Here is a 15,626-nt window from a genome sequence, read left to right as displayed (position 1 = left end):
AGGGGATGTGATCACAAGACAGGCGATCACACAGCTACGCAGAGCTCCCTGTCACTTGCTCTTGAACATGCAACTTAAATGACTGAACGGGTTTCAGCTTTGCTCAGTTGTTGTGTGCCATGACGAGAAGCATAAAACCCTCAAGCAGCATTTATGAAAGTGCAGTTCAGATAATGCAATGGGAAGATGTTTTACAAAGGCCACTTACTACCTATCTAGGGAGGGGGAAAGGGAATTAAAAAAAATAGAAAATGCTCAGAGTCATTACAGTGAACTGAAATGAATAGTATGCTCCTTCAAATCATTCTCTGACACTGTCTTTCAGTATTGCCTCTTGAAAGTAACAACGAAGCAAGATACTTTTTTGTGTGTGTGTAGATAACAAGGCATTCATAGATACAACTAATGAAATAATTTCTGTACTTTTTAGTAAGTTATTTATTTATTACTTATTTAAAGCATACTCGGTTATGCAAGGTAGAACATATTATAATGGTGGATTTTAAATTTCTTTTCTCTAGGATGGGGATCCTTATCAGAAGTCTTAATTTCTACTTCACTTCTTTCTTATTCAGCAGAGCAAATGGCTTCCTAACTTGGAGAACACCTACTGAGTCTGCCTTCCCATTTTATAACTACTCATACTTAAACCTCTCTTCTGTATCAGAAGCACAAGCTCCCAAAATGGCAAGAGCTCTCAACTTCTCACACAACATAATTGAAAAAATAACCAAGAGAGACTTTGAAGGTTTTGATGCACTGGAAGTTTTAGACCTTTCCTACAATAGGATTAAGGACATTGAACCCGGCACATTTGAGACTATGCTCAGCCTTGTTTCTGTGAATTTAACTTTTAATGATAAGAAACTTCTTGTATCTGGTCTTGCACCTCACCTGAAACTCTTAGCAACTAGCAGAGCCTCTGAAAAATCAACAGAGGCTGCTCTGGAGCCTCCTGCATCAGCTGAAGAGCTGCCACATTCAGGAAGTCCACCTGACCTGCAAAAGGTTAATATGAGGCTCAGACGAAGTACAAGGCATCTTTGAAGAGCAGAGGAAAACACAACGGTCTCTCCAACAGCCACATTGAGGCCTAACCACTGTGGACTATCAATAAATGGGACACTTGATCTGTCAAAGAGCAAACTGTCCAAGGAAGAGCTGATGGAAAAACTAGATCCAGACCTCTGGACGGTGTTTTGGAGCTTGACATTAGTCACAATGACCTGGAAATGGATCTTCTATCGCTATTCATCCTGTTTTTGCCAATGAAAAATGTACAGTCTATTGATGCCAGTTACAACAACATAACAATTGACAATATAGATGTGGAAGCAATCTGTCGCTTCCCATTCAGCAACCTTTCTTTTGTAAATATTAGCAACAATCCCCTAAACAACTTGGAAATGATATGCCTCCCTCCAACCATCACAGTAATTGATTTGTCCTTCACAAATATAAGTGTAATACCTCAAAATTTTGCTAAAAAGCTATTTAACTTAGAAAATATGTATGTTCAAGGAAATCACTTCATATACACTGTACATCCAAAACCCACCATACAGCCCCAAAGTTTGCCCCTGGAACTGTACATATTAGTGCAATTTCATTTGTCAGAAACCAGGCTGGTACACCCATCAAAAGCCTTCCAGAAAAAGTAAAACACCTGAAAATCTCCAACTGCTCCATTGTAGAACTTCCAGAATGGTTTGCCAACAGAATGCAAGAATTACTCTTTTTGGATCTCAGCAGCAATCGGATTTCCATGCTTCCTGACTTACCTATCTCCCTGCAGCACCTTGACATAAGTAACAGCGATATTAAATTAATACCCCCTAGTTTTAAATCTCTCTCCAACTTAACAGTATTTAATATTCAAAATAACAAGGTTACAGATATGCATCCTGAATACTTCCCATTGACTTTAACAAAATGTGATATTAGTAAAAATAAGTTGAATGTATTGTCATTAACCAAAACCATAGGGAAACTTGAATTCCTTAATGTCTGTAGAAACCTAATAACCAGACTGGAACCCACCAGCCAACTTCGTTTGCTCACTAATCTGGATGGTAGTCACAATCTAATTTCAGAACTCCCTGATCGCTTTGGGAAATCTCTTCCAATGCTGAAATATTTTATCAGGGAATAAGATCTCTTTCCTACAGCGTGGCTCTCTCCCAGTTTCTCTGATGGAGTTGGACATTAGCAACAATGCCATTACAACCATAGTGGAGGACACTTTCAGACAGTTAACAAGTTTGAGCATTTTGACTGTTCAAGGTAAACATTTTTTTTTTGTAACTGTGACTTGTACTGGTTTGTAAATGTCTACATCCATACCCCATACTTGCAGATAAATGGCAAAGAAAATCTCAGGTGCAGCTTTCCACCTGACAGACGGGGCTCGTTGGTGGAGGGCAGTAATCTCACACTTCTGCACTGCTCCCTGGGCATTCAGATGGCCATCACAGCTTGTGTTGCCGTTCTGGTTGTTTTGGAGTTGACAGGCTTATGTTAGTGTTTTGATGGGCTGTGGTACGTGAGAATGGGTTGGTACTGGTGTACAGCAAAGAGGAAGCAGTACAAGAAGAGGCCAGAAAACAAGCCCTTTGATGCCTTCATTTCATACAGTGAACATGATGCACATTGGACGAAAGAGAATCTCCTGGAAAGACTGGAAACTGACAGATTCAAAATATGTTATCACGAGAGAGATTTCAAACCAGGATATCCTGTCCTTGGCAACATTTTTTACTGCATACAGAACAGCCATAAAGTCCTTTTTGTTCTCTCTCCCAGTTTTGTAAACAGCTGGTGGTGTCAGTATGAACTGTATTTTGCTGAACACCAGGTCCTGAATGAAAATCAGGATTCCCTCATTATGATCATGCTGGAAGACCTCCCACTCAACAGCGTGCCACAGAAGTTCAGCAAACTCAGAAAACTACTGAAAAGAAAAACCTACTTAAAATGGAGCCCTGAAGAACACAAACAGAAAATTTTCTGGCATCAGCTAGCAGCTGTCCTAAAAACAACAAATGAACGATTTGTTGTGAGAGCAGAAAATGGATCCACTCAAGATATGTGTGAGACGGAATGAGATACAAGAACTTGTAAAGATTGTGCCTGGAAAGCCTGCAGTCAAATAAAAGTGTTTCTGTGATTACCTTCTGCAAAGCCTGCTGTGTTGCAACTGGGGTATGTCTCCGATCAATCCCATGGGAAGTTACTAACAGTTTTGTAGGGTGCACATTATTCAGCCTGAAAAAATAATCCATTATCCAAAGGGCTGAGATCCCAGCACTGATGAAGAGCCTTTCATTTCTGCTTGTTTGATTTTCTTCAGCTATTTCTAGCATTTCTTAAAATGTTGTGGATGTCACCTGAAAGGAAGAACAGCTTGAGTCACACTACATATCCTAAATATCTTTTGGAGATTATTGCAGAAATAATGAAAAGTGGTGACATTCAAAGACAAGGACGTAGTTCAGATTCTGTTCTAGTACAGCTTCAGATATAGAGCACACTATGTCTACGTACAAGAAAGACACAAACTACAGTAGTAGACAGGTAAAACTTTCCTTCTGTGGTTTAGCAAGAAAAGATTAAAGACTTACTTAACGTAGCCATCCAAGAGATGCAAATCCACAGTGCTGTATCATTTGGTTACATGGTGGAAGAGGACAGACCTAAATCCTTTATAATTGCAGATTAACATGTACAACCAGATGATCAAGAAAGAGCTAGCCAAGTGTGTCAGTCTCTACTGCTAAATAACTGGTGTGTGCTTTATTTAAACAGTGTTATCGCAAACCTCTGAACAATAAGCAAAAAAAATCTGTATAATATTTAGATTTAAGAAAGTTTCACTTGGCACAACCAGCCTAATCCATTTCAAATGGAATCACTGCTGTCTCTGCATAGTCACTATCATCACCAACTGCTACTTAATTTTTATTTGGGGAAAAAAAAAATCAGCTGATCTAACTCCTACATTGAAGTGAAATCAACAAACCACGACAGTAACTAAGTATCAGATGAGAACAAACCATTTAGTGTACCACAACCTGGATTCATTCATAAGATGAGCAAATCCAAATAACTTATCTTTACCTGGTCTAGTACCACATGTGTGACAGTGGCCAACACCAGTGACTTCAGAAGATGCTGAAAAATGCACTGAAAATGTATATTGGAAAACCTATTCCACCACGATGGCTTCACCCTAACCCCACAAATCAAGAATGCTTTAATTCCTGGAGTAAACATTTCATATCCATTCTAAACTGTGTTGGCATTAACTATCAGGTTCCTGGATAGTCATACTACCCACATGAAGTTCCTGTTAAACCTTCCTCCTTTTTTCTTAATAGTTCTGCAGCAAGGAGGTCCATAGCATACATACGGGCAGCAAGAGAAGTGCAGCGCATTATCAGTCTTAGAATTTTCTACTTCCATATTCCCGAGATACTTTCTTGCTCATGTATGGATCGCCCTAACTACAGACCTACTTTTTCTAAACTGTTCAGTATTCAGATACTTACGTTACTTACTCTCTTACACATCTCCTCTCTTCTCAGTCTCTCTTCCCATACACTTTCCATCTTTTTCCAGCACTCTGTTGCTTCCAATTAATTGCCTTTTTATATTTTAACTTCACACTTCGCAGTCATGTTTTATGCTATACTGGTTCTGTGCTCAGCAGAAGATGGTACTAATACTACAAAGGGAATAAAGGGAAAAAAAGAAAAGATACACCACAGAAGAGTCTAAAGCAAGTAATTTTTATCATATAAATGATTACTTGGGTTTAGATCATACTTCAAAGAAGTCATGGCTACCTGTTTTCAAAATCAAATCACTCCTTTTTACTACATTCATAAATCTCCCCCAGAAATTAATAAAGAGAATTGAAAAATTAATTGGATATTGTTCCTACCACAGATTGAAGTTGTTACACTTTCCTATCTAACACTATAAACTTATTAACACGTTGGTTGTTTAAAGGGCACAACTGGCACCAGGGGCTAAACAGAAGAACAATATTGCACAGTGTTTTTGAGGAGCTTCATTTCGTTTGTCTTAATCACACATCACATAAAAGCAGTAAAACCTTCTATCCTAAAGCTGTACCTTCTTCCCTTCATTCCCATGAGTACTCAACACAAATTACTTTTGTGAATAAGGTAAGGAGGATTTAATTTTCTATCATGTGACGAAGTTCATGTGATCCAAAACAAATGCACAGTATGGAATTGGGCACACATGCTGCAAACTCAAAAACTGCTTAATATGTCAAAACCAGTCCTAACGCACATCTTTAACTCCCACAAGGTACGTACAGGACCCCACCTCGCAACCACTTCTGGGGCCCTGCCCTATACTCTTTCCAATCTGAAATTGTAATTTCTGTTAAGGAAACAAATCCCACATATTTTTTCCCCCAGATTAGGGCATTCTGTACTGAAGACAAGTGAAAAGACAAAAAGGAAAACAAAACAAAACAACAACAACAAAAAAGACAGATCTTTTAGTTATCTTTTGTAATTACTTCAGTAAGAACCATGTTACTAGTTTATAGAGAAAAATATCTGGGCAGAGAGAAAAGACTTATTGAAATAATTTCAATTTTACATTTGTATTAGAAAGTTGTTCAGAACATTTTATTGCAATAAAGCTGTCTTGAATTATTCAAAATTAATTTAAATTCAGAGTGTTAAAGAACAGTGTTCATAATGTAATAGTCTTCCAGGAAAATCTTGAAAATTGTTTAGTCAACAAATAGCCTAAACCAACAACTTACACACGGCAATGATGCAAATGTTGTTTCTAAAGTAACAAGTCATCTTTCCATCACTATCATTTTGTTAAAGATGTGGCATTTTCCTATCACGAGGCACCAAAAGTCTGTGGCACAATTATTCTGGAGATACTAAGGCTTTGCTGAAGTCAATAGAAGCTGACAGGTGATTGCTTGCTTTGAAAAGATCTGGCCACTTAAAGCAGTAATTGTCAAGAATTTAAATGCCTCCAGATCATTCTGTTTCATATGGAATTTCCACAGCACATTACACAACACAAGTGGTTGAATTTATAAAAAATATTTAACTTCTGTTATTTGCTCACTGTGCCTACTACTAGATAAAGTGTATGAGTAGACACATTATTAGTCTTTAAATCAAACTGATGGTAGACTTTCCAAGAAAATCTCAAAAACTTGTAGTCGTCTTGTTACTCGGTCATAATGTTTCAAAAAGTGTTGTTAACAGCTGTCAGTTTTACCTGTCATGAGTATCACGGCTGCATCTCTCCATTTCCTGCTTTTAAGTAGTCAGACGAAAACACAACCAGCAACACTACTCTTCATGTAAGTTTACGAATTAGAATACTCCAAAGGTAAGTGTATTATTAATAGGTGTCAGTATTATAATATTGCAATGCTTGTATTTATCCTCAATGAAGCATGTAATTGGTATCGGACGGTTATTTCTAGAAAGTGAAAAATACTTCTCCAAATATATTATTTTGGGATATATAATGGCACCAATCCTTAAAATAAATGTACAGCAGAAATTAACATATATATACACACACTTCAAAGGTTCATTATGGTACCACGACACTTCTCAAAATTCCCTCCCCAGTGGCAGCATACTGCTGTTTGTAAAATGCCTCATCCTGCTCTGGAAAGCTGAAAGGCTGAAATCCTAAACTTCAGCTGAAATTCATGGAAATTTCATTATTACTGACACTTGCTACAACTAAATACCACCAATTCCTCCAACCTTCTGCAAATGCAAGTTTAAACCTAAGTACTAAAACACCAAGCATCCTCCCAATTCTTCCTGTTTTAAAATATGGCAAGTATGCAATTTAACAGATAATACTTCTGGCACAGCCTCAGATTGTACGCTGAGATATTTTGTCTCATAATGTAGCAAATCACGTAGTTACAGCATTAACATCTTTTTAATGCATCCATTGGTAAAATTTTGTAACAAAAACATCCTCATGTAATGATTCCAAATACAAGTCTAAAATACTGCCCTCTCTGACTTGCCACAGAAATTCAAGAAAACAACACAGAAGTAATACCCTAGCATTCACTTTGAATGCAAATAGCTAGATATTAACACTAGTGTTGTTGTTGCCTTTTTTTTTTTTTAATTAGCAGCAGTAGAGCAACACAGTATAACTGTGTTAAGAATAATCATTAAGAAAAGCAAAGATGAGGACCCACTAAACCAGCTAGATCAGAATCAGAACTGCTTTCTCAAGGTTACACTGAGGGTATCGGTATCTGCTTGGTTGAAGCACTGTCATAGTCTCGCACCAAATCATTGGTGGTGTGATAATGCATGGCAACGTAGGATTTGGTAAATCCAAAAGTTGAGTTCACTGGCTGTAAGCTATTTGGGGTGCTCACTTCCTGGGAAGGGCTGCTGTTATAGATACTGTAATAGGGCTCAATTCGGGTGTTCATGGGGGTTGAGCTGCTCTGTGCATAGTGCTGATGCCCAAAAGATGCCTTGGGACTCAGCACGCTTTCCTTGGAATGACTAGGACCACAGGCTTGATCCACAAGCTTTTTCTGAGGTTTTGGAGACAACATGTATGCTGAATTGGTCTCATGGTGGGATGACTTATTCCTATTGACTTCCAGGCTGCCTTTGCCCATGGCTTGAAGCCTTGTCTTCTGCTTGCAGCAGAAAAAGACAAGGGCTAGGTACTGCAGGCACCAGAGGACTCGTCTCCGAAGTCCAGCGCTGTTGCGGGAATATATAAAAGGATTTAATCCAGATTTGAAAAAAATGAGGGTAAATCCACAGAGCTCAAACTGGTAAAGCACAAAGCCACCGCTGCTGGACAGCATGTCCTGCACCAAAGAGATGCCCAGGGGCAGGCAGCACACCAAGACAGAAAGCACAATTACGACGCACGTCACCACAGCCCTAGAGTCTTTGGCTGCAGACAGGTTGACCGCTGACACGAGCTGGAGTCGGCTGGTGGCAGGGGCTGGCGGCAGGCTGAGGTGCTTGGTGTAGCCGTGCGTCTGGATGTGTTGTGGCTTGCTGGAGCTCTGGTTCCTGTACAAGGCAGGCAAGGCGCTCTGCATGCCCTCCTCAGCCCCGGCGGAAGGGGGCCCCACGAAGGGCTGGGGTCTGGAGGTGTCCATGGCCACCACGGGCGGGCACTTCCTCACCTGGGCATTCCTCCGCAGGGCCTGGGCGATCATGACGTAGGAGACGGACACCACGGCCACGCAGCAGATGAAGTCAGTGACATAGAGGTAGAGGATGATCTTCCCCTCCCCGCTGGCAAAGCTGGACATGGGCAGGCAGAGGCGGGAGCCATGGGTTTTCAAGGTGGCCAGGGTGGCCAGGGTGAAGCTGGTGGCCCACAGGAGCAGGGTGAGGAGCAGGGTGCAGGGAAAGGAGGTGGCGCGGTGCGGCTGCTTCCCCAGCACCATGCGCAGCCGGTGCAGGGCAATGACTGCCACTGTCTTGAGCGACATGATGATGAAGCCAGAGCTGGTGAGGTGGAAGGCGAAGCAGAAGGTACCTGGGGCGCCTCGGGCCGAGTCAAAGAAGAGGACAAAGGCAAACATGGGGGCAGCCACCCCGCAGATGAAGAGGTCGCAGAAGGAGAGGTTGAGGATCATGAAGTCGAAGTTGGTCCTGAATTTCCTGAGAGCCGGGTCGAAGAAGGACAAGAAGACGATGAGGTTGCCGTAGGAGCCCAGGCAGAATACGAGGGCCAGCAGCGAGGCGCAGGCCGCCAGGGTGGCCGTGTGGGTGCCCTCCCGCAGCCCCCCGGCGGCGCTGCCGTTCCCGCCCAGCGGCAGCAGCGCGGCGCCGGGGGGCTCCTCCTCGCCCCCCGCCGGCAGCCGCCCGGACGCGTTCATCTCCGCCCGCCGCCTCACCGCGGCCGAGGCGGGCCCATGGCGGGGGCCGCCCGCCGCCGCGGCTCCCTCAGGGCTGCCCGCGGCCAGGCGCCGCCCGCCCCGCCATGGCGCCCGCCGCCGCGGCCCGGCCCGGCCCCTTCCCCGCTCGGCGCCGGGGCCCCGGCGGCGCCTCCCGGCCCCCGCCCCGCTCCCCCCAGGCGCGGCGCCGGCGGCTGAGGCGAGGCCGCGGAGCTCGCACCCGCCCCGGCGGCCCCACGGCAGCGCCGCGGACCCGCCGACCCGGGGAAATGCTGAGGGGCCGGGGGGTGAGACCCCGGGCGAGAGGGAGGAGGAGAGCAAAAGGAGGCGACAGCGGGCACAGCCGCCCCTCGGCAGCCGCTGAGACACGAGGAGAGAACAGGGGCCTGTCAGCGCCCGAGCTCGCCACTGGGTGCAGGGAGAGCCTCGGGGGAAAGGGGCCGGGGGTGATGCTCGAGCAGCAGCTACCCCAAACCCGGCTGCTTCAAGTTAGTGCCCTTGGACTTCGGTTTTTATCTATTCCTTCCTGCGATTTCCACCCTGTCTCCACCTTAACGTGTCAGAGTATCCGTCCGTCCTCCAGCGGGAGCACGATCCTGCACTGGGCACCGGCAGCCCCAGCCCAGGGACAGGCGCTGCAAAGCCGAGAAGCCAGGGCAGAGAATGCAACTGGAGGTTTTACAAGTCAGGTCCCAACCCTGCCCTTAACAGGACACCATGTGAGCAGCTGGCCACTCAAGGCTTCAGGGTTCTTCCCTGTTGACTTAACACCAACACCATACCTGCCCCAAAACAAAACTGTTTACCATAAAAAGTTAAGGCAGTTTTGCACGCTGCATCCTCTCTTGCTTGCACTTCTGCGCTGCTTTCCTGTACAAACTGAGCAGGGTTGGAATACCCTTCCTTGCTGGTGCAGAGTCTAGAGTAAGGAAACATCCATCTTCCCATAGCAAATAAGAATATTTAAAAAAAATAGTAACAGTAAATGGATAAAGAATAAATACAGTATAAATATTAAATACTTTAAATGGGAGTGCTGTATTTGTGAAGTGATGGTGTATCGGATGTCTCAACATTAAGTGGATCATTTGGAATCACTTACATGGGCTAGGTGATCAGGAAAGACTCAGCACACATTCTCCAAACCAGCAAAGGACCGTGGTAGGCAGACACAACAGAAGGACTTCAATGTCAGTCATCTCTGCTGTGTTCTCACTGAAAGTCCAGCCAGGTAAAGGCACAAAAGTGCTGTGAAAATACAGCAGATGCAGTACTTCTGACTTCTGCATGGGCACTTGTCCTATAGTGTACATTCCCACATAGACTCATATATATCAATCTGGATATCATCTTAATAACCTTCCCCTACCCTCATCGATCCTGCAGAAGGACAGTGGTGCTTTGCAGAAGCATCAAGGCAGTGACAAGAGTGTTAGATTGCCATCTGACAGCTTGTCAATGCTACTTGGTAGTTTATTTTTCAACACATTTCTTTCTAAAACTAAGAGCAATTTCTTTCAGTAAACCTATGACTCACAAGAGCAGGCAGGCCAACAAGCCTTGCATGCATGCTAAGCACAACCTCCACCTGGCAATCAGTCCAGCCTTGTTATGTGGTCTGCTGCTGGGAAAAGCTAGCAGCCATCAGAGCAGGCTGCAACCTGGGCACCTCGGTCAGGGGCATTTCACATTGTTTTTGTTCTTAAACTAGTTGCAATGAAGATGGACAAAACCCAGAACATCATATCCATGTTTTCCTGAGGCTTCAAGCCTCTCAGCTTGCCTATCACTTTTATTTTCACTCTTGCTTGTATTTTTGTTCTCCAGTCATGGCTAATTTGAATTCTGTGGGTGAATCCTGGCCCTTCTGAGTAAGATTTTTTAAAATTTTTTTTTTCAATGATGAGCTGGGATCTCCATGAGTTTTCTTATTTATAAACATCAGAACATGCTTAACTTTGTGATTAAATGAGACTGACAAAATAGCAGTGTAATGCACGAGTCAATTACTTCAAAGTGATTAATGCTGAGGAAACAGAGATGATTGTTCTCTGTAAGTGAAACTAATATGAACACAATACCCGCATCCTTTCAGAGCAGGCAATGTGCTGCACTTAGTTGTAAGCAAGACACTAAGAACTTGGACCTTAGTTTCACGTTACACCTAATGCCTGAGTCTACATTAGACTTGACTACTTCTGTGGTGTCACTTATCAAAAAAATAGTAATAACACAACTTCTTGCAAAAATGTGAGTCCTTTAAAAAGATGGGAAAGGCTAATTATTTGGCCAAATGCTCAAGCTTAGGTGACCACAGTTAGACTTCCTGATTTCCCTCAGTTACTAGATTAGCAGGTAGAAGCGCACATAGAAAGAAGACTGCATATGCCTAATGGGACTTTTTTTTTTTGCAAGCCCATGTGTTTTAAAGGAGTTCGCAAGAGACTGATCTCATGTGTGCTTTTGAAACCACTCTATGAGAGCCTGAGTTCTAAATCCACTTTTCAGAACTGTAAGACTTGGACCTTACACAAAAGGTATTTAGAACTAGCTATGTGCAAAATGCCAGATGTCTGCCATTTTCTAATAGTAACTAGTTTAGCTTGTCACTCATCTCATTAACACAGGATTTAGGCACATGAAAAGCAAGGGTTTTTGTTTTATTAGGTATTTTATACCTCTATAGTTATGAACTGTAGTTTGAAATGAAGGAATAGGCGTTAGCAGTTACTATAGCCTAGAAGCCTCCAACATTTCAGTAGAAAAGCACAAGCCTGGATGGAACTTCAGTGATGTGCGTTCAAAAACGCTGCAGATAGCAGCATGCACTCAGCTGAGCACCCACGAAGACTACTGTAGGCAGTGAGCAGAAGGGAAGTCATTGGAACACAGGTCCTGTAGTCTGGGAGCGAGGGGACGAACTGAGGCAGCACACATCTCCATGGGAAAGTGAGACACTGCACAGTCCCTCTTGCTCAGCCCCTTTTTAATAGAACTGCCAAAGTTTGGGGCAGGGGACAAGAGCAGGGGAAAAAATGAGTGTAGGTTTTGCAAGGCAGCAATCACAGGAGCAACAAGGTGCTTTTGCAGCACCTCGCACAAGGTACTAGGATATTAACTCCTACTTTATAGCACTCTCAAGGCCTTCCTTAAACCAATTTGTAAAAAAACAGCTCTCTAGAACTATGAGGCATCTTAAATATTTGTCGGAGTTCTCAGCACATGAGGTGAAATTGTGTTCCCAAGACATTTTTTTCAAAGTGTCAAATCTTGTACATATTTACCACAAGAAAGTGTAGTTACTTTAATTGTGGAAGCCTGCCTGCCTGCCCCCTACCCCAATGAAAGTGCGTCAGTGCCTCTTCATTTTAACAAAACAGCTTTAGGGGAAAGATGCTGGAATAACAAAAGGGCGAATTAACCCAGAAGAATAGAAGTAAAAGCCAGGTAAGGAGAATATACTGGTTTTAAGTTTTTCTCTCTTGATAGAAACCTTTCTGCATGAACTCATTGAGGCTACTCCCTAAATTTATTGCTAATCTCACTAGACTTATTGTCAGAATAAATTTATTGAGTTTACTGCCTTTTTATTTATATTATTTTTTAAGGTGTATACCAATCAAAAATGATTGCTCCTCCTATTTCCCAGTACACCTCTCACTATTCCCCAAGGACAGCGGGTGCCCTCCTCCCTCTCTAGCAGCGAAGTCTGCCCTGCTAATTTATAGAAAATATCCGCAGTGATGGTGCTAAGAGCCCAAGCAGGAAAAGTAGGCCTAACTTCCACAAGCAAAGGCTGAAGAACACATCCAACCTAGAATTAGAAAAATATCATAGCCCGCAAGGCTCTCTCTTTCACTCTTTGAACAGCCTGCCCCTTTAGGATACAAAGGATTCCTCTAACCGCTGTGCTCTAATCCATCAGAAATCACTGATAATTTTGCTAGCAACTTTTGTAGGCAACTGTCTGAGCTTTTGTCTGTGCTGGGAGAACCCCTGATTCAAGAATGCTTTGACTAAGAGTTATTGTCCTTCCCAGGGAGAGAACAGTAACCTTTTTTTTTTTTTAATCTCAGCTCACAGAATTCTAAATATCTTTTAATAGCTCTGGGAGGCACTTGTTGACCAAGAGAGAAGAAAAAAACCCCTCAGAGCAAACCAGGTGTAATTTGCTCATAATTTGTGTGCATTGCCTTAAACATCTTAGCAATATTCTGCATCTCCCACACTGTTTTGAGTTTTCTTCTGTAACAGAACTGCCAATTCCTTGCAGTAGACTGAAATTACCTCTGCCCTAGCACCTCAAAAGTACCTTGCTGGATTAAAGACCATAAAACCTCTTCCCCAGAGCATGGTTACCTCTAGCCTGCAGAGAACCTCAAAGTCTAAGTTAGGTTTAGGTTAACTTATCCCCCCCTCACTGGAAAAACATGTCCCCCACCCCAAACCTGTGTAGCAATGTGATTGTACAGCAAGTATTTTGTGATGGGGAATCCACAAATGCTGCATTCCCACTACTGCACAATGCCAGTGAGAATGTAAAACAAATTAGCTGATAATTCACAGCAGGGCTAAAGTTAAAATTCTGCAAGGACAACGGTTAACAAAACATTCTATGGATCAATACTTCCCCCTCTCCCCCCTTCACCTTACCAGGTTGTCTCTTCTACAGCACAGTAGAAAAGGAAAGCAGAGTCTCTGCTGCAGGATTCCAGGAATTCTGAAGCTATGGAAGAAACTGTGAGACTGAGTGGAGAATATGGGATGCTGGGGACGCCTAACTGAAAAATCAATAGGAGAGACATCATACATGTGTACCAAGGACAGAACTCCCAGTAGTAGGCTGGTTTAAGAAGTAAAAAAGATGAGAGGGCATAAACGTGGACATGAAAAGAACATGAGTCGTAACATTCCATATCAGATGCATGGATGCTCATCCCTTTTTCTCTTTCATTTTCTTAAAATCCATACACAGATTATCTTAACTTGTTAGTAACACAACCCACCAATGCTGAGTCTGTGGTGCCACCCAAAACCAGTTCAAGTCTTATCAAAAGCATTATGCCTCTGCCGTGATTTCAGCAGGTTTTCAAATGCAGATATACCCACTTGATTATGTAAATATAGGCAATTATTCCATTCTTAATAATTTAGAAAGGTAGCTAACTAAGTCACTGTAACTCAATCAAAAAAAAACCACAGCACCACACACCCAAAACCCAAGCAACCCCACGAAATGAATTCTGCCTCACAACAGCATCATTCTTTGCTGCTTTGAGCAGGGTGGTCACTGAGACTGCTTTTGCAGACTGACAAACAGTCAACTAAGGCTACCAAGGACAGTCTCCAACATCTTTTTTCATCTCCCTTACTGTTCAAGGGGAATAAATCTATCTTCTCACTCCTGAAATGTCTCCCTCTGCAAACTGAGTCATTGCATTTTCATCTCTAAGGCTTTAGGCAAGGCCAAGCTGTTTCTTCCCTACTTTGAGAGCTGCAAGGAGACAGAGGAAAGCATCAGAAGACAGTCCATCTTAGGAGAAAAGTCCCAGAAATGTCCATGCCAGAATAGAGACTGGGGACTGAATGTTACTTAACAGTTCATCAGAACCAGTCATTAAGTGCTCAACAACCATTCGATCTAACAATACAAAAAAAAGGCTAAGCAAGCTTTGTGAACAATCTTGTTTCTTGAGGAAAGGCCATAAGGTTGCCTTTGAGAGCAGTGATTTATAATGGAAAGTCAGTAATGGGAAGCAAGATGAAGTCCTGAGTGTTCTTCTACCCCACTCTCCTCTTTCATCATGTGATCAAGCAAAGTGATGGTAAGCCCAGAACTGATTGTGTGCACAGATTGCTTGGGGAAAGGTAGGGAACCAAAGCAGCAGAGAAGTTACAATATGTGACAACTCAAAGTTATTCCTACATCCTCAGAACAGAGGCTTTAATTTAATCTTTTGCCCACAAAGAGTCAGTCCAAGTTTGTTCATACTATCACATTTTACCCTACAGAACTGTACTTTGAACAGGCACTCTATTTTCTGGGGGATCTGTTTGGATCAGATCCCATCAGTAATTTATTACCAATTTATAGACAGTTACTGTGAAATAATACCACCTACTTATTTGCAACCATAGCTCTGACTAGAGAATGATTCCCTACCCAGGGCTGGATCCTCACCATCACAACTAATTCCAGCTGCACTGACTACAGACACACAAGAAAATAAAATCCCAACTATGGCAAAAAGCAGCAGAGCTGGATCCTATTATTGGCCGTTCCTGGTGATGACAAAACAACACAGATAATGTCTGCTATGATAGCAGTTAATCAGCCAACAGGTACTTTGAAGATCATAATTTGCAGCAAATACTTTCCAATACTTCCATTTAAGCAAAAAAATCTTCCACTTCAAACTAGCTTTAAGCATAACATTTTTTTCCAATTTTAAGCATACTTAATTTTTTTTTTGCAAGTCTTACCAGGTGCAAGATATTTTCATGTAAAAATATAAAAGCTAGTGTCCCCACTCATTAGAACCACATCTTTAATTATCCTTAATGCTGCCTTAACTCAGTGCCAAGTTCCACGATAAACACACACCTCATACAAAAAGCTAAAAAGCACAGTAAACAACCTTAAGTTCTGTCTCAAAATAAGAAATTTCCACTTCAGAAATGCAAAAAAAAAAAAAGCAGG

The 15,626-nt window shown here is 42.6% G+C and overlaps 1 protein-coding gene and 1 pseudogene across 1 annotated transcript; one reads left to right on the top strand and one right to left on the bottom strand.

Annotated features, from left to right (window-relative positions):
• The first annotated feature begins 522 nt into the window (after positions 1 to 522).
• Positions 523 to 3,103, top strand: LOC118257438 (toll-like receptor 2; annotated as a pseudogene).
• Positions 3,104 to 5,566: 2,463 nt separating this feature from the next.
• Positions 5,567 to 8,908, bottom strand: GPR75 (G protein-coupled receptor 75). The gene has a single exon (XM_035565484.2). It carries the CDS (start codon positions 8,906 to 8,908, stop codon positions 7,283 to 7,285), a length of 1,626 nt encoding a protein of 541 aa, XP_035421377.1. The 3' UTR covers positions 5,567 to 7,282.
• Between the last annotated feature and the right edge of the window lie 6,718 nt (positions 8,909 to 15,626).

This window comes from Cygnus atratus, chromosome 3, assembly GCF_013377495.2.
Source record: "Cygnus atratus isolate AKBS03 ecotype Queensland, Australia chromosome 3, CAtr_DNAZoo_HiC_assembly, whole genome shotgun sequence".
Taxonomy (NCBI): Eukaryota; Metazoa; Chordata; class Aves; order Anseriformes; family Anatidae; genus Cygnus; species Cygnus atratus.
This window is presented reverse-complemented; position numbering and strand designations above follow the sequence as displayed.

Excerpts from the sequence above, each read along its gene's own strand:
- GPR75 (XM_035565484.2), bottom strand. The coding sequence starts at position 8,908 with ATGAACGCGTCCGGGCGGCTGCCGGCGGGGGGCGAGGAGGAGCCCCCC.